The 25,393-nt window shown below is 39.4% G+C and overlaps 1 protein-coding gene across 1 annotated transcript; it reads right to left on the reverse strand.

The window, feature by feature from the left end:
- Window positions 1–523: 523 nt before the first annotated feature.
- Window positions 524–3,142, reverse strand: ABCG5 (ABC-2 type transporter family protein). Its single transcript, XM_078577805.1, has one exon. The coding sequence runs from the start codon at window positions 2,364–2,366 to the stop codon at window positions 612–614; it is 1,755 nt and encodes a 584-aa protein (XP_078433931.1). The 5' UTR covers window positions 2,367–3,142; the 3' UTR covers window positions 524–611.
- Between the last annotated feature and the right edge of the window lie 22,251 nt (window positions 3,143–25,393).

The following is a 25,393-nucleotide window of genomic DNA, read 5'->3' on the forward strand; positions in this document are numbered from 1 at the left end:
ATATTGAGAGAGAAAGAGAAAGACAGAAATATATATAAAGAGAGAGAAAGAGAAAGATAGATGTATATTATATAGGGAGAAAGATAGATATATTTATAGAAATAGAAAGAAAGATATATATGTGTATATATAGATAAATAGAAAGAAAGATATATATATATATATAGAGAAATAGAAAGATATATATATATATGTATATGTGAGAGAGGGAGAGATTGATAGATATATATATATATATATATATATATATATATATATATATATATATATATATATAATATACAGAGAGATATACAGAGATATAGAGACAGAGAGAGAAAGGCATAAGAAGATACAACAGCTATCGGAGTTCAGGGCGGGAGAAAGCTTCGCCAATACGGCAATACCCCAGCAGTTTCAAGGATTTTCATCCGCAACGCGCCAAAATCTATCGTTCTACGAGGGAGGAAACGCATCCACAGCGCAAAGCACAAGTTTTCATAGGCAACCCAACCGAAGCCACTATAACTATAACCAACGCCCGAAATTCAAATCATTTATTCTTATTCCAGGCCTGAGATAGAGAGAGAGGAGAGAAAGAAGTAAAACTCTTTTCTTACCTCTCTCAAGTCTCAAGAGAGAGCTCTCCTGATCCCCCCTCTATGCGCGCACCTGCACCTGCACCTCAGAACGACGTAGGAGAGAAAGCGATACAATACGATGAAAGAGACCATGATCGCCACGTTCCTCCAGCGGCTCTCCACGTCCAAGCCGACCCTCTTGAGCACCTCCACGCCGTTCACCAGGCAAACTCCGTGGCTGTACTCCAAGCACTTGCCCGGGTCCGAGAACTCGTTCACCAGGAACCCCTCCAAAGGATACTTGAAGAGAGACACGTAGTGCATAAAAACCCAGTACTTGGGTATCTCCTCTTTCCGGATGAAGTACCCGGAGAAGAGAAAGAATGCCCCCAGCACGCCCGATATCATGGAATTACCCACGATGAAATTGGGGGCCATGGCAGCGAAGCAAGCCACCACCGAGTTCGCCGTGTAGAGGACGAGCCAGATGATGAGAAGAAAGTAGAGAAACGCCGAGAGACTGCAGTGGAGGCCGGCCATCCAGTAGAGCGGCGCGGAGAAGAGCAAGGCGAGGATCAGCAGAAAGGGGAGAAAAACCAAGCTGTTGGCGAGAACGTAGGAGGAGACTCTGTAAGTCCCGCAGGAGGTCTCCTTCATGAGAATTTCCCTCTCTTGGAGGAAGATGGGGAGAGCCTCCGTCGTGCTGCCGAGCAAGAACGTTAAAACGAAGGCGAAGAGACCGACCTTCTCTCTCGCGGCGTTGGCCCCGGCGGCTTCACCGAGCTTGAAGAAAATCGACCCCAGAACGAGCCCAGAAACGAGCATTTGCACGGTCCTCCCGGCGAAGAGCTCCCTGGTGCGGAAGACGTTCTTGAGGTAGCGGCGGGTGAGAATAGCGGTCTCGCGGAGCGAGGAATTGGGGAAGTCGCGGTCTCCGCCGTGGGATGCGGATCCGACGGCGGGGGAGCGTTGGAGGAGGTGGTGGAGAGTGCAGCGGTGGCGGGGGGGGAGGGCGTGGAGGGCGTCCATGGCGAAGTCGAGGACGTTGACGTGGAGGGGTACGTGGAGGCCGGAGAGGGCGAGGCGGGATTGGAGCTGGTCGACGGAGCCGTGGTGGAGGGCCTGGCCGTCGGCGAGGAGGAGGAGGGAGCTGAAGAGCTTGACGATTCTGGAGCCGGGCTGGTGGATGGAGAGGACGACGGTGCGGCCGTTGGCCTCGGCCATGGCCTTGAGGAGGACGACGGTCTGGTGCGCCGCGGTGCTGTCTAAGCCGGAGGTGGGCTCGTCGAGGATGAGCACGCGGGGGTCGTGGACGACGTCGACGGCGATGGAGACGCGGCGGCGCTCTCCGCCGGAGAGGCCGCGGCGGGCGTCGTCGCCGACGCGGGCGTGGGCGAGGTGGGAGAGGCCGAGCTCGGCCATGAGGGAGGAGACTTTGGCGGAGGCGAGGTGGGCGGGGAGGCGGAGGCGGAGAAGGGCGGAGAAGAGGAGGGTCTCTTGGACGGTGAGGAGGGGGAAGAGGGAGTCGCGCTGGGGGACGAAGGCGGAGGTCTTTTGGAGGAGGACGGGGGAGGCGGGGGAGCCGTCGAGGAGGACGGAGGAAGGAGGGGAAGGGGAGAGCTTGCCGGCGAGGATTTGGAGGAGGGTGGACTTGCCGGCGCCGCTCGGGCCGACGATGGCGAGGATTTCGAAGGGCTTGGCCGTGAAGGAGACGCGGTCGAGGACGTGGCGGACGGAGGGGAGTTTGATGGTGTAGCTCACGCCGCGGGCTTCTAGCTCGCAGCCGCCGCCTTTGCGAGCCTCCATTGATGGTGCTCTTCTTCTTCTTCTTCTTTCTTTACCCTTCTTCTTTCTTTGCTCTTCTTCTTCTTCTTCTTCAACTTCTTCTTCTTTCTCTACCCTTCTTCTTTCTTTGCTCTTCTTCTTCTTCTTCTTCTTCTTCTTCAACTTCTTCAACTTCTTCTTCTTTGTTTAGTCTTCTTCTCCTTCTACTTCTTCTTCTTCTTCTTTCTTTCTTTGCTCCTCCTCTTCTTCTTCTTCTTCTTCTTCTTCTCCTCCTTGTTGTTCTTCTTCTTTCTTTGCCCTTCTTCTCCTTCTCCTCCTTGTCGCTGCCCTTCTTCCCCTTCTCCTCCTTGTTGCTGCCCTTCTTCTTCTTCTTCTTCCTTTGCTCTTCTTCTTCTTCTTCTTCTTCCTTTGCTCTTCTTCTTCTTCTTCTTCTTCTTTCTTTGCTCTTCTACTGCTTTACTGTTCTTCTCCTCCTTACCCTTGTTCTTCTTCTCCTTCCCCTCCTCCTCCTATATTCTTCTTCGTCTCCTTCTCCTCTCTCTTTCTCCTCCTACTTATTCTACTCCTACTTCTTATGCTCCTCCTCCTTTCTCTTTTATCCTTCTCCTTTTTCTTCTTCTCCTTCTCCTTTCTCTTTCTCCTTCTCCTTATTCTACCATTACTTCGTATCTTTCTTCATCTTCTTCTCCTTCTTCTTCTCCTCCGCTTCCTTCTCCTTGTAAGGCTATCTGCTGATGATTTGATGGGATATGAAGGGAGGAGGGGACCCTCTCACCTCGCGGACAAATGGGCAGGCCGACGCTTGTTTCGCGGCGCCTGTAAGGTGGCCATGCAGAGAAGCCGAACCCTCTGACGAGTGATTTTCCTTTTAATTCCCAATTTTCCTTGACAATTGCTTCTCTTTCCCCATACTTTTCAAATTTGTACCGTAGAAATCGTTGAAGCTGAAAGGTTGTCGAAAGCGACAGAAATGAGACCTGCAGGAAGAAAGGACACTTGGTACAATGTAGTTGGGCCAGCGATAGAATCCACGCTGGTAAATTGTGGCTGACATTTGCGTAGGACTTCCTAGGATGCTTAAAGTTTCCTCAGCAAAGAAACCTGATCATCAAACCCCATATTTGGATTCTTTATGAAAGTATTACCCTAAATAAACCTACATTATAATGGTTATAATTGGTATGATCAAAGGACAGGAATCAGAGAGAAAGAGAGAGAGATTGAAGGGGTAAAAATCCAATAAACGTGGAAATGCACTCTACCTGACTTGTGGCTGAGGATGCCACTTTTTTAAAAATCTATCCACCCCATATTACCTCCTTCCTCTCTCTCTCTCTCTCTCTCCATATCTCTCCATATCTCTCTCCCTCTCTCCCTCTATCTACCTACCTATCTATTGATATATATATGTATATATTGCTATGTATCTCTATCCCTCTCTCTTTCTCTTTCTATCTCTATCTCTCTTTGGCCCGTTCTCTCAATTCTATCCCTCTGTTTGGTCCTTCCTCTCTCTTTCTCTCTCTATCTATATCTCTCTTTGGCCCTCTCTCTTTCTCTTTCTATCTCTATCTCTCTTTGGCCCGTTCTCTCCATCTCTATCCCTCTGTTTGGTCCTTCCTCTCTCTTTCTCTCTCTATCTATATCTCTCTTTGGCCCTCTCTCTCTATCCCCCTATTTGGCCCTTCCTCTCTATCTCTATCACTCTGTTTGGTCCTCCCTCTCTCTTTCTCTCTCTATCAATATCTCTCTGTTGGCACTCTCTCTCTATCTCTATCCCTATCCCCCTATTTGGCCCTTCCTCTCTATCTCTATCTCTATCCTTCTCTTTCGAGTCCCTCTCTCTCTTCCTGCCGAAGTGTATTCCTCTCTCTCTTACTTTCTTTCTTTTCTCTTCTCTTTGTTTAGTTTTCTTTTCTTTCTTTCTCTAGATGGCCAGCCTATCATGGGCGAGCCCGTGACCCCTTGGAGAGGAATTCAAGGAGAGATATTTGCAATGCCAACTGGGAAGAACAGTCCAGCCCGTGAACCAGCAAGAGTCCAAACCAGCTCCACAACGCCAGCTCTTCATCTCCCCCCCACATTCATTCATCAAAATATTCCTAAAAGGTTACACTTTCAACGCCACGTGGCTCTTTCTGGGCCATCCGATTCCAAATCCTTGGCCATGCAACGAAGGATGTTAGGCCAGTGGAAGGTCAAACGCTGGCGCAAGACGTAAGCTTCAACAAGTTCACCCAACCTACCTGTCTCTTCTTTGGATCTTGCACAACATGAGATAACGTAGAAACATCCATCTTATTTTACAGAGTTTGGAGTATTTTACTTAATTGGTTAGAAATATTGAGGATATTTAAACAGAAATAGTTTGAAATATTCAGGGTATTTTACAAGGGGAATACAAAGATGAAGAACCATGTAAGAGGGACAAGTTGAAAAATTAATGGATTTGAAATATTATTGTAATAGAGTAAACAGGCATTGAACTGTTGGGTGAGTAAAATAGTTGTAACTGATAAAACTGAGAAATCTGCAAATAGTAGAGATCCAAAGCTCTCTTTCACTGCTGGCATTGGGGTCCACAACTTTGTCATTTTCCATTCTTCATCTCTCTCGTTTTCCTTTTTTTCCTCTCCATTCTTTGTTTACTTTTCTTGAGATGACAGGTGCTGAGTGAAACTTTACAACCTAGTTGTAAGCAAACGTTCTTGACTTTTTGCACAAGCCAATCCACACAAATCTTCAAGTTTGGTTTGGTCTTCATGTTGGACTTGTCCTCAGAAAATACATAGGAAAAATGTTGAAAAAATTGAACAGATGATTTTCAATATGATCTTAAGGGGATGGTGCCATTAAGAGCCAGCTCAATCAATCAACATGGGGATTGTACTGAATGTAAATTCTTCTCCTACTAAACTTCTCTGACTACTAAATCAATATCCTCACTAATTTCACGAAGTGCTATTTAAGGTATTTTTCACCTAGAATATCCTTTGTATTTTTCAAATTTACTCTGATATCCCTAGCTGCTATTGATAAAAGTTATATATGCATATGCATAATGCAAAACATCTTCTCAACATACATCATATTTGTTATGAAGGTTCCTCCAGTAAAACAAGATAAATATTCAAGTTAGACCATTTATTCTCTCATTACAATAATCTCAGCTGATCTCAGTTATTTATGATATGATCCAGATTTTTTAAAGTGTTTATTATGAAATATGAAGCGTTCTAGTTTAAATAATATAATCTATATTATGTACAGTAGGAAATTCTGTTTACCTACTCAACCGCATTTTCATCTTTAAATCATTTGTTTTCTAATCTGACAAAAAATGATGGGAACATGTGTTTTTTAAATTCAATCTTTGTCTGTACATCGAACAGACCAAGATGAAGTTGACTAATCCCTCCATGAGACATATGTCTGGTAGAAGATAGTGTAGGCCACATATTTATTATATATTTATCTAAGGATATGCCACACAGTTAAGAGACACATCCTTTGACCATCCATATCCACCTCCAACTTCCTATCAATTCCAAGAAAGGGACATTCATAATACCCCCAAATCTCTAATCAAAATTTTTTGGTTTAAACATGTACCAATATCTAGGGATTCTTAAATGGCCTCACGAAACCCCAAAAAAGTCACCTGTAACCCAAATAATGGCCCAGAAGTGCTGCAATTTATATGTTGTGTGTATGTTTTATCTGAAATTTTGTCTACAAGTATGGGAGTTTGACTGTGATATGATCAGTTATTTCTTTCTAAGCCCTTGTAGTGAATGATTTCCTCCAATATTGAACTCCCTTAAGGTAAGACCTTGAAGGTTTGACCAATCATTAGGTTCATTAAACCTTCAGATGTTGTAGTCTTTCCTCCCTGTTTCATTAAAAGATGATTCAATAATACCTATATTGATGAAATCATCACTCGATTTGAACTAAACTTATTCTTTTCCTTAGTATTTTTGTTATCTAACTTGTCTTTGCATGCCCTTCAGTTCAGTACGTAAAATAGGGTAATCAGATTGACTGTAGGTGATCCTAAAATACTCTATATTTTATCTGAATCCATAAAATAAAATCATTTAATTTTTTTCAGAGATTCTATCTCTAACATTTTTAGACACTATCCATACAATAATAAACTTATATGCTTATTTCTGTTAACACTTTAAGTATTACACTAATACTATGAATTTTCTCATTTTTGGATACTCTAAAATTATTATGTATACATTTTACGAATTTAAAATATGTCCCATTCATAAGGGAGTAAATTTTAAGATTACATATATATTAAAATTTTGACATTTAATTCAAATAGGTATTATTTTATAATTCAGAATAAAATTTTATGGAATTCATAAAGGACTATATTTTACTGATACAGGACATCGTTGGAGACGTCGTCCAGTCAGGTATCGAGATGATGTTTTGATACCAAGATGATGCCGGACGTCGTCAAGGATGTCGTGCGGTTGGGTATCGAGACAAAGCTCTGATACCAAGATGATGTTGGACGTCAACGGTGTCATCGTCCGGTAGATACCGAGATGGTGCTCTGATACCAAAATGATGTCGGACGTTGTCGATGGCGTCGTCCGACGGGTAATTCACTAAGGTGAATGTAACTACGTGAATGCAAATAAACTAGGTGGAGTGTACGTGCAAGCCCCAACTCGTGGGGTTTTGCCGAGTTCCAAGCTCTGGGCGGGTGACCGATGATGATGACGGTGACCTCCTAACCCTCGTCGGATTGATGACGGCGACTACGGTGCCGAGCAGAATAATTCCATAGGGGCTCGCACGTAACGGACGGGCTTGGCCCGTGCCTAGGGAAACAATCAATTCGTAGTTTTCTCGAAGTAATTCTCTCACCTATCTCTTACCCAAGCATGGTAGAGTTTAGTCGAAAATATACTGAAGAAAGTAATGTAGTGGACAAACAAGGGGACGGCGTACCTCGTCGGTGGTGTCACTCATCGTTGAAATTTTTGTCAGTGCACGCGACAGGGTGAGCAAGAAGGCATAGTCACATCCTTGACATTGCACGGCGGGCTCAACTGGCGGCGATGTCGCGGCGCACGAGCGAAAGTCAGAGCGGCGGCAAGGAAGAATAGGAAGAGGCATACGGCGGCGAAGCGATAGCATATGCTGAGACTATGGCGTTGGCTTGAATGCGCTGGAAGTTGCAGTGCACACAAGCAGCAGGTTCACTGACGGGATCAAACAGGGCCATGGCGGGGTAGCCGATCGGCGTTGTAGCAGCCAATAACCCGAAGGATGCGCAATGGCTGGGAATCAGAGAACGCTGCCAGTAGTAGTAAACGGGCGGCGTTGATGAATCTGGACTCTGAAGTAAATGACCAAGGATTGGGAGGCGCAAGTGCCAACGTCGCGGTGTAGTAGGCATGACGACCGGGGTTGCAGCACTGTGTCATGCAACACTCACTTGTCCAATGCGCATCCGAGTGATCTGAGTGGCACGGGGGAGCACGTGCGGTCGCCACACGAAGTTGCTGGCGCACGGGCTGAGACGTCCGGAAGATATTCCTTGAGCCGGCGCTCTCTGTTGTGCTACACACGATAGAATAGTCGGCAACATTTGGCATACAAGGGAGCCGCGCGAGGTGCAGAATACACGGCCACGGTGTCCGTTGTAACCAATTATGGTCAACCGCGTTGGTCGACTGAGATGCCTATCGCACGGTGCAATGCATGTCACACGATGATCACAGCTTCCCAAACGAAAAGACCTCAGCGGCTTGTAGATCTACCATGCTCCGGGTGGGATGGAACCGTCGACTGACGTACAACATAGCAGTCTGGCGAAGAAGCTGGGCCGCGAAGAAGTCTGTCTGACGTACAACATAGCACTCCTTGACATGCGTTGGGGAGTGCCTCGCGAAGAAGCTGGGCCGCGGATCGCGACACCGGGTTGTAAGGTTCGCCCAACCGATATCCGTCCGATATCCAATATCGGACAACCGATATCCGATATCGGACAACAGATATCCGATATCGGACAACCGATATCCGATATCCGAGAAAAAATGGGACGGTGCCGGATATTGGATATCGGATATCGGACGATATCCGTCTCTGAGGTGTAGACGGATATTGGTACCGGATACTGTAGGTAACGGGACGCGACGGATACCGGATGCCGGATATCAGTTTTCCATATCCGGATATCGGATTTCGATATCCGGTTGTCGGTAACCGATATCTGCATATTTTTTCCCACTACATTGTAATCCCATATGGGAGACTTCTAAATTTTTTGAGGTATACAGTTGCCTCAGCCGTCATATATATAAATCCCATAGCGCGCGCCCACAAATGTTAGATTTGAATTTAAATTAATTTCTAATTTAAATTAATTTAAATTTAAATCCCACTCCGTTATATTAATCTCTAATTTCTAAAATTTTCTAGTCTTGTAAACATTAGATTTGTCCCTATGACGTATTATTGTCAAATGTCAAAATTAATACAAGTGCATACTCAAAGCCCACAATTAATGTTTGAACGAAATTAATATAATGGAATTTTATGAAAATAAAAGTTCATACTCAAAGCCCGCAATTAATGTTTGACTGAAATTAATATTTTGAAAAGTCAACAATTTTTTAGGAAGATGTTGCGAATTTCTTAAATAAATTCTCCCCGGCTTTTTGGTGCTTCAACATGGTTTATGAAACCAATATTTATATTATTAAACATAGTGCAAATTTGAACTAGGTAATTAACTAATTTGGTTACGTGTACATTATAATTCTTTAAAATTCAACAATTTCTTATGAAAATGTTGCAAAAATTCTGAAATAAATTCTCCCCCTAACATTATAATTTATTTAAACAATATTTGTATTAATAAATCAAGTGAAAATTTGAACTAGGTAATTAACTTATTTGGTTACGTGTACATTTATAATTTTGGAAAATTCAACAATTTTTTAGGGAAATGTTGCAAATTTTTTCAAATAAATTCTCCCCCACTTTTTGGTGCTTCAAAATGGTTTATTTAACCAATATTTATATTAAAAAATCAAGTGCAAATTTGAACTAGGTAATTAACTTATTTGGTTATGTGTACATTTATACTGTTGGGAAATTCACCAGTTTTTCAGGAAAATGTTTCAAATTTTCTCAACTAAATTCTCCCCAAATTTTTGGTGCTTCAAAATGGTTTATTTAACCAATATTTATATTATTAAATAAAGTGCATATTTGAACTAAGTAATTTACTTGTGTGGTTAAGTGTGAATTATTAATTTTTGAAAATTCAACAATTTCTTAGGAAAATGTTGCAAAATTTTTTAAAAAATTCTCCCCCCACTTTTTGGTGCTTCAACATGGTTTATGGAACCAATATTTATATTATTAAACATAGTGCAAATTCAAACTAGGTTATTAACTAATTTGGTCACGTGCACATTTATAATTCAACAATTTCTTAGGAAAATGTTGCAAAATTTTTAAATAAATTCTCCCCCACTTTTTGGTGCTTCAACAATTTTATTTAATCAATATTTATATTATTAAATAAAGTGCAGATTTGAACTAAGTAATTTACTTGTGTGGTTAAGTGTGAATTATTAATTTTTGAAAATTCAACATTTCTAAGGAAAATGTTGCAAAATTTAATAAATAAAAATATTAATTTACAAAAATGGTTAAGTCTAAATTTTTAACAAAATTCAATAGATATGTAATCGTCAAAAACACACCCTTCCCCTAGTAATTTCCCCACGGCTCTGTCAAAGGTTTGTGCTTACTTGGTCATCACCTGCATGGCGAAAGATAAGAAATAAATAGCGATGATTACGTAATTGATGTGTACCTCGAGCACATGCGACTACCCCATCTTGTCCATCCTCGCCATCTGAATCCAGCTCAACGTCAGTGTACCATCGTTTGTTGTCCGCACGGAGCCAACACTTCACAGTGATGAGTGTTTCAATGATTATTGGCGATAGACGTGATCTCTTGTATCTGACAATATCATTGCCCACCAAGAACATGCGCTCGGCAGGAGCGCTTGTCACACATATGGACAACAGCTCCCTTGTAATGACTGCAAGTAATGGGAAGCGCTTCGCACCTGTGCTGGCCCACCAAGATAGTGGAGTGAACACTCCCTCATTAGACACGGCCTCCATTAGGTATTGGTTGAACTCCTCCCACGCCAACCTCGTTGACGTAGGTGTCGGTTGGACTTTCCGCATAACGTTATGTAGCCAAGAGTCCAACTCTTTACCTCTTGACTGCCCCTCTTCAGCGTCCCCTCTCGGTCCATGCCTCGGCGAGTCACATGGTAACAAGGACCGTATGTATGTGATGGTTGCTTCTCGGATGCCCAGACGGAGCATTGCCCCTTTGTGGAATTTTGTACAATTTTATGCATTTAACGAGATTAACAGGGTTTGTTATCATCTATTTACATGAAAATACTGTTTTCAATTTATTTCTGATTTTCCCCTAATTTTCTGTTAATTTTATGAATTTTAAGGGATTTATTTGACCTGGAAATAATTATTTTTTAAGGAAAATGGCAGGTTTAAAATTTACTTTTGAGGTTAATCAGTGTGGGGATGAATTACTGAATTTTCTAGAATTTTCTAGGATTTTTTAGGATTTTATTGGATTTTATTGGATTTTTCTGGGATTTGATTGAGGAAGAAATAGATTTTTAAATAGGAAAATGATATATTTATATGAAAAATATGAGTTTTAGAGCACTTTTGAAAGTCAGAGGGGCTTTTCTTAAATTGTAGTTTCAATTATGCCCTTAAAATAGCGCTCGGTCATGTGTGTAGGCGTAAAGATGTTGTTTAAACAGTTATAGGGTTTTATTGCAATTACGCAGTATTTGTTTAATAGTTTTTATGAGAAAAAAGAGGAGAGAGAAAGTGAAAAGGACATATGCATAAATATTTTTAGAGCGGCGTCCTTTCGCATGCGCACATTTAATGAGGTGTTTCTGCAAATTGCCAGGGATTTCTCTCTCCCGTGCAGTGTATACACAGCGTAGGCACAACTGATGACGTGGTGCCTTTTCATTGGGAGGCACAAATACATGCGCACACATATGTGCAATGCGCTTTGTAGAATGTTTATTTTTTTCTTTTTCTCTTTATTCTGATTTCAGGAAAGGGGTATGTGGCGTAACAAGAATGATTTCGACATTTACATTTCAAATTGCGCCAGCCAATGAGCGATCAACACATCATGGCGTGTAAAAGAAAATTTAAATTGAATAAATGAAAATTGATCCAATGGCTATGATTGGTCAATTTTCATTTATTAATAAATTTTGATCCTGAATTCCGATTGAGATGATTTTTTATGGTATTGCTCATCTTGACCCCCTCTTTCTATCTGTACAGTTGGATTATTCAAATCAAACATAAATTAATAGATAAAAATTAATTATTAAATAAGGGTAAAATGGTAATTTTCACCATGTAACCTAAGTATAAAAGCTGAATTGTGAGAGGGGGAGCTTATTCTTGATAGTGCTCTATCACAGCTGCAAGACGGAGAGGATCTCCAGCTTGGATCAATCTGTTTGGTGCTTTTTCCATCTTTGCATTTGAATTTTTGGTGTATTTTGGATGATGTTAGTTTAATTTCTTGATTGTTCTTCTTGATTCTGGTCTGAACTTCTAAATCGCTTGGCTTGAGCGGCATGTACAAGCCCTTACTAGGATTTTGAGGAGAAATTGAGAGATTTACCTAGCTATTCCAAGTGCACATTAAAAAAAAGCTATAAAGAAACTTCAATTTCTTGGAGATTAAATTTCCCGTTTTATTATCCAATAGAGGAGTTATTTTTGAATTATCAAGCCTACAGAACCAACCAAAACAAATAAAAATTTTCTCCTCTCAACCTCTCTAATTGGCCCCTTTGACCTTTTTTATTTGGATCAAAGAAGCCAATTTAGAGCCCCATATTCTTCTATTACTCTCATCTATCCTACCTTCCTTTCTAAATTTCTCATTTAATTAGGGTGATTTGATCTTCATTGAAGATCAAATTAGCTTTAATTAGTGTCCAATTATTCAATTAGATCATCAATTGAAATAACTTGCTAGCTTCCCTTGGACGATACCCTTTACTTATCACTACACATCTTAAGTGGGGTTTTTATAAATTTTATTGTATAAGCTGAAATTGACAACGACAAGGGATTAAAATTTAGTAAAATTTACCCTTATTTTTGGCTTATCAGACCACTTCCTCGATGTGTGCTTTGAGGCCGTCTATGAGATATAATACATCACATATCGCCGACGTCACTATCTTGCAAACATGATCGGTGGATATAGCGAACCGTCCAAGGATGCGACAAAGTTCTTTCACCAACTCGCACTCGTCCTTCGACATTTTTGTCGCCTTCCCCTTTCGGCTAAAAGCCTTTGATACTTCATCAATTATATCACGCTTCTTCACGGCGGCGGCTAACATAGTGTAAGTGCTGCTCCATCGGGTTGGACAGTCTAAGATGACCATGTTAGAGTCCTCGACTTCGAGGTCATCTTCACATACCTTTGCATAATGTTCTCTCCATTGCGTAGAGCTTCGAATACTGCACATTAGTGTTCGCACCTTCCCAACTGCATCACCCAAACATAATGGCCAGTGTGCTTTGTCGTTGTCGTCGGATGCTGAGAATATATCTCCGATCTCACTGTCGTGGTCGCTATCATAGTGGTCTGCTGTCCTGGTCATGTCGCCTTCTTCGGGCTCTACAGCTTGGGCCGAAGGAATGCCAAAGCTTTTTATTGCCGTTTGCACGACAAAGTTCAGAATGTGTGCAACGCGTGGGACGTGCCTTCTAGCGCTAAACGTTGGGTTGACGCTGTTTTTATTTTTTGCCATCAAAGCCAACATCCTTTTGTGTGCCGAGGCATTGTCAGTGGTCACGATGTAAACCTGCATAAATATCGGTCACTTGTAAAGTCACATGTTTAATTAATAAGATAAGTTTGATGCTGAATGCTGACCTTCGGCCGCAGACAGAATTCTTCTAGGGCCTAGAGAACAATGGATGCCATGTTGTCCCCATCGTGCTTGCCGATGATTTCTCGGATGGCAAGTACCCGCTCTCAGTACAGCCATTTATCGTCCACCCAATGGACGGTGATGCCTAGAAGTCCAGTACCATTCTCTATAGGCTACGCGTCTATGGTGAGGGACACTCGGTCCACGTTCTTTCATAGCTTCTTCACATCTTGTTTCATGCGTCCATGCATTTGAATGGTCCACTGCTTAATGACCTGCGCACTGGGAGGATCCAAGTTGAGTAATGTCGCGTAGCGCCACATCTCCTTGAACGCGACATTCTGAACAACGCTCCACGGTGAATCAGACATGTATATAAACCGTGCAATGACATTCTTCATCTCATTTGGCATATGCCCTCTAAATGACCCTCGTTGACTTGGCTCTCCCTGTTGTTTGCTTTGCATTTTCTTGGATATACGTCGCTGATCAGGGTCTTCCAACACCTCGCCCTTAAGCTCTGCATGACGAGCAGGATGGCAAGCTTTGAAATGTAGCCAAAATACGTTGGTGCTTTTGTCTGCCTGCCGCTTTATCGCTTTTGTCTTATTGTGCGGGTTCTTCTCTCGGCACAACAAGCATTCATAATATCCATCACCAATATGTTCAAAGTAGTTAATGATGACTGATCGGTTCAAACAATGGTGACTCTGTATGGCACGAGATGTTCCCGCGTTTGTATGTTCAGGACAGTTAGCTCCTGATCCACATCCGTCTTGGGGTAGGGGGCACTACCGTCTTGGGGTAGGCTCATGGTGCTGAAGTAATAATTTCGTCAGTAGTACAGATTCATATGCAGTGAATGAATAATAATCAGCATTGAGCACACGTAGTGAATCACTCAAAATCCAAATTGGAACAAAAAAAACTTCCAACTATGCCATCAAACTGTATAAGATCCGAATTGGAACATAAAAATACAAAATAAAACTAAGAATGAATCTACGGGAATCAATAACTCGGATTTATAATCGTCTGCTGTACTTATTCATATGCAATGAATCAATAATAATCAGCATTGAACACTCGCACTGAATCACTCAAATATCCAGATTGGGACAAAAAATACTCCCAACTTTGCCATCAGACTGTAAAAGTTCCAAATTAGAAAAAAAAAGTTAAAAAGTACCAAAGCGTGAGAGAGAATGAGAGGAAATAGGGAGAATTAGAGAGTAAGAGAGAATGAGATGAGAGAGGGAGAATTAGAGGTAAAAAAGTGAAAAAGTATGAGAGGGTGAGAATGAAAGAGAGGAGAGAGGGAGAATTAGAGGTAAAAAAGTGAAAAAGTATGAGAGGGTGAGAATGAAAGAGAGGAGAGAGGGAGAATTAGAGAGTAAGAGAGAATGAGAGAAGAGAGGGAGAGTTAGAAATAAAAGTTAAAAAGTACCAGAGCGTGAGAGAGAATGAGAGGAGAGAGGGAGAATTAGAGGTAAAAAAATTAAAAAGAGTCAGAGGGTGGGAATGAATGAGAGGAGAGAGGGAGAATTAGAGGTAAAAAAGTTTAAAAGAGTCAGAGGGTGGGAATGAATGAGAGGAGAGAGGGAGAATTACAGAGTAAGAGAGAATGTGAGAAGAGAGAGAGGAGAGAGGGAGAATTAGAGAGTAAGAGAGAGTGAGAGAAGAGAGGAGAGGAGATAGGGAGAGTAAGAGAGTAAGAGAGAATGAGAGAAGAGAGGAGAGGAGATAGGGAGAGTTAGAGAGTAGAATGAGAGAAGAGAGGAGAGGAGAGAGGGAGAATTAGAGAGTAAGAGAGAATGAGAGAAGAGAGGAGAGGAGAGAGGGAGAATTACAGAGTAAGAGAGAATGAGAGAAGAGAGGAGAGGAGAGAGGGAGAATTAGAGAGTAAGAGAGAGTGAGAGAAGAGATGAGAGGAGAGAGGGAGAATTACAGAGTAAGAGAGAATGAGAGAAGAGAGGAGAGGAGAGAGGGAGAACTACAGAGTAAGAGAGAATGTGAGAAGAGAGGAGAGGAGACAGGGAGAATTACAGAGTAAGAGAGAATGTGAGAAGACAGGAGAGGAGAGAGGGAGAATTATAGAGTAAGAGAGAATGTGAGAAAAGAGGAGAGGAGAGAGGGAGAATTACAGAGTAAGACAGAATGTGAGAAGAGAGGAGAGAGGGAGAATTACAAACTAAGACAGAATGTGAGAACTGAGAAGAGGAGAGAGGGAGAATTACAGAGTAAGAGAGAATGTGAGATGAGAGGGAGAGTTAGAAATAAAAATTAAAAAGAAACAGAGCTTGAGAAAGAATGAGAGGAGAGAGGGAGAATTAGAGAGTAAGAGAGAATGAGAGAAGAGATGCAGAATTACAGATAAAAAAGTGAAAAAGATTCAAAGGGTGAGAATCAATGAGAGGAGAGAGGGAGAATTACAGAGTAAGAGAGAATTAGAGAAGAGAGGAAGAATTAGAAAAAAGGTTAAAAAGAATCGGAGAGTAAGACAGAATGAGAGATGACAGAGAGAATTAAAGAAAAAAAGATATCTAGAATCAGAGAGTGAAGGAGAATGAGAGGAGAGAGGGAGAATTACAGAGCAAGCGAGAATGAGAGAAGAGAGGAGAGGAGAGAGGGAGAATTAGAGAGTAAGAAAGAATGATAATAGAGAGGGAGAGTTAGAAATAATAAGTTAAAAAGTAAAAGAGCATGAGAGGAGAGAGGAAGAATTAGAGAGTAAGAGAGAATGAGAGAAAAGAGGGAGAATTCGAGGTAAAAAGTTAAAAAGAATAAGAGAGTAACACAGAACGAGAGATGAGAGGGAGAATCAAATAAAAAAGGATAACTAGAATCAGAGGGGGAGCGAGAACTGAAATTCAGTAGCTTCAATTTGAAATACAACTCTTTGAGTACATGCAACCATAATGGAAATTCCAACAATTTTATGGACAAGAAGGAGCTATGAGAAATACAGGAGAACTTAGAATTGGCGGATGAAGGTCTCATATGATAATTTAGAATTTCGGAGGAAGAATGGCTCAGATGAGAATTGAGAAATGAGAATTGGCCGATGAAGCAGTCAAATATAGACAGAAGAAAAAGGAAAAAAATTTGAAGGGCGAAGAAGAACTTACCCGCGACCGCCAATTCCGCCGATGCCACCTTCCGCCGTCTGCCGTCCACCGTCCGCCAAGGCGCCAAACCCTCTCCGCCGATTCATCTATTTTCGATTCAAATTATCGAATCGCAAATACACGAATTGACAAAATACAAAAGAGAGGTTTTCGATGTTGGATATCGGAATCCGATATCCAATACCAATATCCGATGTCGTCATCCTCCTCCCTGAGATGGAGGCGGATGATGACATCGAGACAGATCTCGATATTGGATATTGGCACTGTAGCAAATGATATCCGATATCTGGATATCGAAAAAAATGGATACCGGAAATTCCCTTTTCAGTATCTGATACAGCATCCGTCTCGATACCGTCATCCTGTACCGGTATCGGGATGGGCGAACACTACTTGGTTGTACTCACGGGAAGAGCTGTGATATCCACCCAACTGTGAGGGCCCCACCCAACTGTGAGGGCACTGTAGAAAACGATATCCGATATCGAGATCCGATATCTGGATATCCAGATATTGGCATCCGATATCTGGATGCCAGAAATTCCCTTTTCGGTATCTGATACAGCATTCGTCCTGATACCGTCATCCAGTACTGGTATCAGAACGGGTGAACACTACTGGGTTGTACTCACGGGAACTATTGGGGTGGTCGGTGCAATCAGGGCACGCCTCATAGGTCAAAGAAAGACCGACGTAGCCGATAGAAAATGCAACGGATCGGGGGAGATGGACGGTGGGATGCTAGGGAATGCCAACGCCTTTGCAGAAAAGAGAATGGGGGGGGGAGGATTAACGATGATACTTTCCCTTCCTTTCCCTTTCTTCTTCTCTCTATTCTTCCTCCTCTTCCTCTCCCTCTCCTTCTTCTTCATGGGGTGAGATCTGGCGACGATAACTGTCAAAATAGAAAATCCAGATCTGCCGAGAATTGGTGCCCATCATGGCCTTATATAGGGCCTTACAAGGAGTCCAATAAGGGAGGTCCATTAAGTGACCCCCTTTTACAACATAAATAAAGAAGCTAGGTAAATTAAAACGACGCAAAAATAAATGATACGGACGGATACGGCGATACAGACATGACAAAAACATAATGATACGGACGATGAAAATGAAAACATGATAAATTGGTGAATGAAATGAGCACGAGCCGGAGAGAGATTTGATTCAGTCGATGGCCCAGTCGTGCTTCTCATCTGGGATGTTAAACCCGGATTTCCTCACTGTAGCCTTGGCGTGCCTGTCATGCGGCGCGCGAGCCAGCGGGTTGTCGGTGACGATGATGATGGCTTAGACGTTGTGGCAGTGATCCCGGATGGGTGATCTTCATCATTTACCTTTAATGTCTTCTTCATTTTTATATCCTACTTTGCCATGTACCACCATCTAATTTAGTTGTATGCGGACTAATTAGTGTTTCTTACCAAATACTAGCTATGCTAATCACTATGGAAATTTGTCAAAATGGCATAAAAAATCACAAGCCTTAATGTGCTAATAATGGTATGAGATTTTGTGCTCGACTAGAATCATAATGTGAAAAATCACTGGAAAAATGCTCGACTAGAATCATAATGAATTATATGTGAAAGGATGAGACTTGGCAGCACCTAAAATTGGTGATTTGATTTGTCATAAATTATCTTAGGATCTGGAAAAAGTGCAGCAACATGTGTCCTTATTATCATGGATAAAAATGTAATTACAGTTAACAATGCATGCATACGTGTAATCCCATTATTGGCCAAAATGAGAAAAAAAGTGTTGCTTGGCATTAGTAAGATACATTCCCATTATTAAGATACATCAAAGCCATTGAGGAAATTCAAAATCTTCAAGAATTTTAAAAGTACAAACCCCTAGAACAATGCAACAGCAGTCACATTGATGATGTGAAACCTACAAACCTTAATTATAGACAATCCAGAAGGCTGATTAAGCTGAAATTTTGAGGAAATCTTTTTTCCTCTCACCTTTATACATTTGTACCCTCTGATTTATAGGGGAATGCTTGAAAAATCCTCTTTCAACTTTCTTCCTAAATTTTTTGACTTATTGATAGAGAGTGAGGTGGAGATAAATCATGGTGTCTTGGTGGTTCTGGTCGACTGAAGGAAGACCATAGAGAAGAGTAGGACCTCACATTACTTTTTTAATCATTAAGGTTTCGGGTAAAGTATAAAACATATTTTTAGAACGTTAATATGAAAATATTTACATGTTAATTTGCATTAAATTGTTTACATATGCATGTCATCTAGCCTAACATGATTAAATTTGTTCTTAAAATATTATTTTTGGAATTTTTATGATTTTAATGGTTTTTATGACATCATATTGTAAAATAACATAATTTGAAGAGATATCATTTTGAAAGTAAATATATATTTATATTATATTTATGATTTTATATCTTCTTTTTGGAGTTATTTAACGGCTCTTTGACTTTTTACATTATTTCAAAATCAAAGGAGAGACAAAATCAGAGGACTGAGAATGATCCAAATTGAAATTGTGATATATGACGAACCATTAGGAGTTTCAGGATAAAATTTTGCGTGTAACTTTCTTTTCCCTGCCCATTTCCATCCACATGGTTGGATCTATAAATAGAGCATAAGATTTTTTTTAAGAACTATCTTTAAACTCACTTCCTCCTAGAGAAGCAAATTGAAAGAGAGTGAGGTTTTGAAATTCCATCAAAGTGTTTTTGGTGTTTTGACTGATTAGGGAAGATTATGTTAGATGAAGGGAGAAGTGAAGAGGCTGGTTTACATCAGGAAAATGTTTTGATCCCGACAATACATTGGAAGATTATGTTAGTCTCCTGCTTTCACATCCCTTCGTTTAGATCTGTATCTGTATTTCCATCATCCTCTTCTTCATCTCACAGCCACCTATATGTTCTTCCATCATTAGTTAGATCATGATCATTTATTCTTCCACCACTGTATTTCACCATTGTTCATCCACATCCACTTACATCCATTCACCCATTTCAACATCCTTTCTTCTTATTCATCTTCTACATCCATCATCACTTCACGTCTTTATCTATCTCACACTCTCATTTCTCTTTGATCTATCCACATACTCCTACATATTCCTCATATAATTATTCATGTCATCATTTTAAATAATTATTATCACCCTCTCACCACCTCGTACTAGTCACATCATAATCTCCTATTTATACGTATCTCCTATCATCCCTCTTGAATCATCATTTAAAGAGTATGTTAACCCTAATATGCATTCCCTGTGGAGATGACCCTTGATCATCACGAACTAATCAAATTATTTGATGACTAAATATTTTTAAATTATTATTGATTAACTGAAATATCAACAAAAAATTAACACCCTAAATTTGAGTTTATCACCAAATTTGACCTAAGGTTTGCTTCCGAGTCTAACATTGTTTTCTTGTTCATCAACACCATCTAGCTCACACCCATCCATTTATTATTTAAGTATGTATGAAAACTATTATCCACTGCCTAAAACCTTCCATATCACATTTCACCATCATCCAACTGTCTCAATTCACATACATATTTATAAATTTATCTACATTCCCATGCATATCTCTACTACCTATATTCTTATTTACTCACCATTCCAACATTCCATTCTTCATATATCTCTCATTGTCTCTAAATCAATAACTCCTATCTTCCTCTTTTCATACTTCTAATTTTTAGTCTTTAAAAATATTAACTCTCACCTTCATACATCAGCATTTTTGTAGCTCTATAATTCTTACCTTATAAGTAGCACATCTCATCATCTGAATTACTGTACTCTGTAGATATGATATTATATTATCACTAGCTATCCATATTTAAGAGAGTAAAAGGTTTATAAATATTATTGATTAGCCTAAAAATACCAAAAAAATAAATTTAAACATGCCTTATGTTGAGTTTATCAATTGGCACAATTGCCTGGATATGATTGTCATTATTCTATCTAGTGGTTTTTATTTTATTTTAGTCAGCCAAGGTTTTGGATAATTTAAGAGACACACGTATCAATTTATCACTCTTATTTTCTATAAACACACTTAAGATGTCTTTATTTATCCTTTTATTGATCTTAATATAAATTCATACATTCATAAAATACATCATGAATACTATGATTATGGATATTATAAAAACTTTTATTTTCTTGATTATATCAACGATTCAAAGGATCCATTACCATATCATAATCTATAATAAACTGAAAAAACATTATAAATTTTGTTAATCATTCTATTGAAAATATGAAACTTATTAATAATCATAACTTTCCTAAATAATATTATAAAAAATAAAAATTTTAAATTATGATTTTTGGAAATACTTAAATATTCTGAAAGAAAATTAGTAATTAAGCATTAATTCAGAATATAAGTTTTCAGCTTGATGTTTCTCTATAATCTTCATCTATTAAGATGCATACAAATTATTTCAAGTATAAATGTATTCTAATAATCAGGGTACTGCAAAATAGGATTATTGAGAAATTTCATAATATTTAAGATGTGTATGAAATATATTTTTAAGAAATTTTAAACTTTTTGAAAGACATCTCTTCTTTCTTCTCTAGATAGTTTGAGGAATATAGTGAAATTGATAAATTGTAATTATAATGAAAATAAAGAGGATAAAATGAAGATTATCAGTATTTTTTAATACACATTTAGTTTAAAAAAACTAAAAAAGATTCATAAGAGGACTATTTTGATGAAAATTGGATCATACGTGATGTATGCCCTTGTGATGAAATGTCTGATTTAGATAAGTTATTCTCCTGTGTTAAAAATATAGCTTTAAGTGATCTTCATGAATATTGTAAAAATGATATATGCTTAAATCAAACAGAAAGACATTAAACCATAATGTGGATGAAAACATTTTATGTCATTTTGATGATATTGATGGCATTCATATGATATTTGAATAAAATTTGAAAATTTTGAGAATTTAGAAGTTCAACCTTGATTATGGAAAGATAAACAGTTTTTAAGAAATGCAAGGGAAAGATAAATTCATATTAGCTTGATAAATTATTCAATTTTTAAAAAATCACTTATTTATTAGATCTGATGGAGTTGTTGTTGAATCACACTATTGGGGTCTAAGGCCTTGATCTGGATGAAAACTTAGAATGCTTCACATGGCAATATTTTGAACATAATCAAAATGATATCATTAGAACCATGGAATCGAATCACATTCATGATTTCTTGAATCATCAAGTGAGACATGTTGAGCTGCTCATGTGTGCAACCTTTAGACGTATCTACACAATCATTGGCACATCAAATCCCTTAACCTTGACAAGCTCAATTCACTCTTCATCATTGTTGTTACGCCGTCTTGATCACATCGGGAATGGAGAGGAGCTAAGGATAGTATAAATGTCCTCTAAGTTTGGACTTGATAAAAATTTCAGGGATAGTATAAATCGGAGGCACCTGCATTTGATACCAATGAGAGTCATTTTTTAGGTCCCTCTCCTTGCTTCTTTGGCTCTTCCCAAGTATAGGGCACCATCATCCGGGACCAGGACACAAGACGGTTCAGGACAATTTTTGTCCCGTCCCGCGTCCCATGTTTCATGAAATCATCCAAACCATTATGTTCGTAATACTTCAAATCTTGATTCCTTTCATGTAGAAAAGATCCCGTCAGGAAACCGTGCCGGCCAAGATATCATCATCCCTTCTTGCATCCATGATGGAGAAAATAGATCACCTGACTAAGTCATCTCTCACAGTATCTTCCTAGCTCTCTCTCACATATCAATCTCCTTCTCGACTCTCCCTCTATGCTCGCCCTCTCATCCCCCCCAGTAGAATCTCACTCCTTGAGGTGCTCGGAAGGCAACATCTTTGTGGTGTGAGGGCAGAGATCTCTATGGTGTGAGCTTTGTTGTCGGCCCTCTCTCTCTCAGCTCTTGGACTTCCTAGCTAAAACTATATTTTTCCCTTATGAGATATTTTTTGTTTGGAGTCGATCATTCTGAAATTATATGAACTTTTTCGATCTCTTTGTTTTCTTACGTCTACTTATTTTCTCATTATTTTTAGATGTTTCACCATTTTACCAAGGTTCAAGAAGCAGAAGGAACAATGAATCATCTAATGGGTTATGTGCTTTGGTTCGTCCATGGAAACCATGTTTCCATGGATGTGAAAGCATGTCAATCAATTCACAATTGATCTTTAGAATCAAACATTGAATGTACCTTGTGGGGAACTCATTCCGCCATTGACTTTGCCGCTCCAAGATCATTTTGAAGGTGTTCATGCGTCTGGCCTCTAGAAGTATCCACGCGATCACTTGGCGCTTAGATCTCCACCTCTTCCTCTTCAACTCTTCTTGGAGACTCTCTCCTTGGTTGATCTAGAGAATGAAGAAAGGGAGGGCTCTTAAATCAGGCTTGCATGGGTGCTTAAAATGAGACCCCTTTTTTCTCAAAAACCATACAAAGTAAAATATATCCACCAATGCCCTTGTGACCTTGTGCGTGTGACCCTCTAGGCCCATGTATCATTCTAGTCAATAACTTTAGTGGCCCAATAAAATTTATTGACCAAGCTTATTAACTAACTATATCAACATATATATTAATTAAATAAGGATCAAGTTAACCCAATCGATAGGTTATGTTTCCAGCCTGTGGGGTGCCAAGCTACACCTCATGCTCTAGAAGATACTGAGTAGTCTCGAACTCTCTCATGGAACATTTACCGTCATCTGTTACCGTATATGTAATCTATCATCCGTGCGAGACTCTCGAACGACTTAGGGTATGGTTTATCGTCAAACCCCAATCTGTCATTTGATTAATACTGATGCATAATGGGGATCATTGGAAAATGCCTTTTCCAATCTCCTCACTACCCTGGCCAAGGATCTTTCTGCATCGTCTTCCTTGAGTCAATCTCCTCTTATATTTAGGGCGGATGATCCCCTCTTAACCACTCAATCATCTACGTAAGCTTCTTACTATATCCGAACTATAACTTATTTGAATCCCATGATTAGAGGCTCATAAGTCATAGTCAAAACGTAGTCGTCCACTCATGAGATGTCCTTGGTGTCTTAGGTTAGTGGATCACTTATACAATCATGACTTGAATCAACCTGACTAACTTTTAGGTACAATACCATTCAGGGATTCGTACAGATCAATTTAGTGAACTCTTTCTCCAAAGAGCACCACTATCTGTTCTTAGTGTTGCCACACTAATAGCCACAAGATCATCTATACTTATCGTATAAGTAAGATCAGCGAGTGCTATTTTACATGGATAATTTGATGTCCATCTCGACTATCCATTGAATAGGAATATTTAGAATACACATTTAAAAACTAGTGATCCGTGTATTATGATTTCATCATAATTCACTAAGTCATTGCACGTATTCATATACTTCATTATAAACATCACACAAAATAATAATGAATGTAAATAATTTATCCAATGAACTTGAATAAACCTGGTAGTGTGATTGGCTTGACAGCCACATAATATCCATCATCATCATCATTCGTCTTGCTTTAGTTTGCTTCTGCATTTTCAAAATATTTTTTACATAATTATCATATAATTTAGTGGTATATCAAATATCTGATTATAAACTTAGTTATGATACAAATGAAAACTAATCAAGTAATTATAATTAACCTACTTCTATATACAAAAATGGAATTTAAATGTACAATTTAATTTGTTCACGCAAATAAGGAGATTTTTATTTTCCATTTTCGTTGACCAGTGCATGTTCACGCAATACTTCTTAATTTGTAACATTTTTCTCCATTTTCATCTCCTCTGACTATACAATGGCATAAAATTCTCATGGTGCAGAACTGAAAGAAGTGCGTGATATCAATAAATTTGAGCTTATCTGGCAAAACTTTTTAATCTTGTGATAAAGGAAATTAAAATTCTCTGATTTAGTTATCTCTAATCACTACATGGATTAATCACTTATTGATAGAGCTTCAGCATTTTCCATAATGTTTATGTTTGACGAAGAAAAAAATCATTTATTTTCCACTCTCATTAGGGCCATTACATCATTTTCTTAGGATTACTCATCAATCCTAAATTTTTCCTCCATTGAGTGAGTTGTTTAAAATTTTCAGTTTTGATATATTAAAGGATGTTAGCTTCCCTATTTTTGTATCGTCATTCTGAATTTAATTCGGTAAAAAAGATTGGAAATATAAAACTCAGATTAGAAACTGATATGTTCTTTCAGAAACGTAGCGTTGACAACCCCAAAAAAGAGCCCGTGAAGCCAGGAGACACATGAGTATTCCCTCACACGTATTAAGGAAGCCCATAAATAAAAGAAGGGGGAGACTAGAAGGGGATATGTTTAAGATGTGGTTACTCAAGTTGGCAGCTATGGTTGAAGGCTAGGAAGCATCAGGCACATGGGACCAGAGGTGTGAGTGCTATCAAATGGATGAGCTACTTCCAATTTTAAGAATCATGATGTTTTTCATTTCTTGAGCATCTTGACTCAACCATATCACAAGCTCATAGTTATGAGAGACAGAGTTTATAGACAAAATGTAGGAATATGCACCATTATTAGAGTATCCCTCTAGACTCTCACATTCGAATACAATCTTATTCGCTTTAATATTAGCTATGTCAATTTTATATCGGGCATACCATTACTAAGGACATTGGATTGGTTTCACTCCAATCATACTTACCTGATGTTCCAGATTTGGTGGCACTATATGCCTCATACTATGTATATTGACCTGGATTTAAGTATCGGCAAGCTTTCTCTCTTTGGAAAAAACAAGCTTATCACTAGTGGTTTTTATATATTAGAGAAGCATAGGAAATCAGCCATTATTGAGCAACA

This window comes from Wolffia australiana, chromosome 7 (assembly GCF_029677425.1).
Source record: "Wolffia australiana isolate 7733 chromosome 7, ASM2967742v1".
NCBI lineage: Eukaryota > Viridiplantae > Streptophyta > Magnoliopsida > Alismatales > Araceae > Wolffia > Wolffia australiana.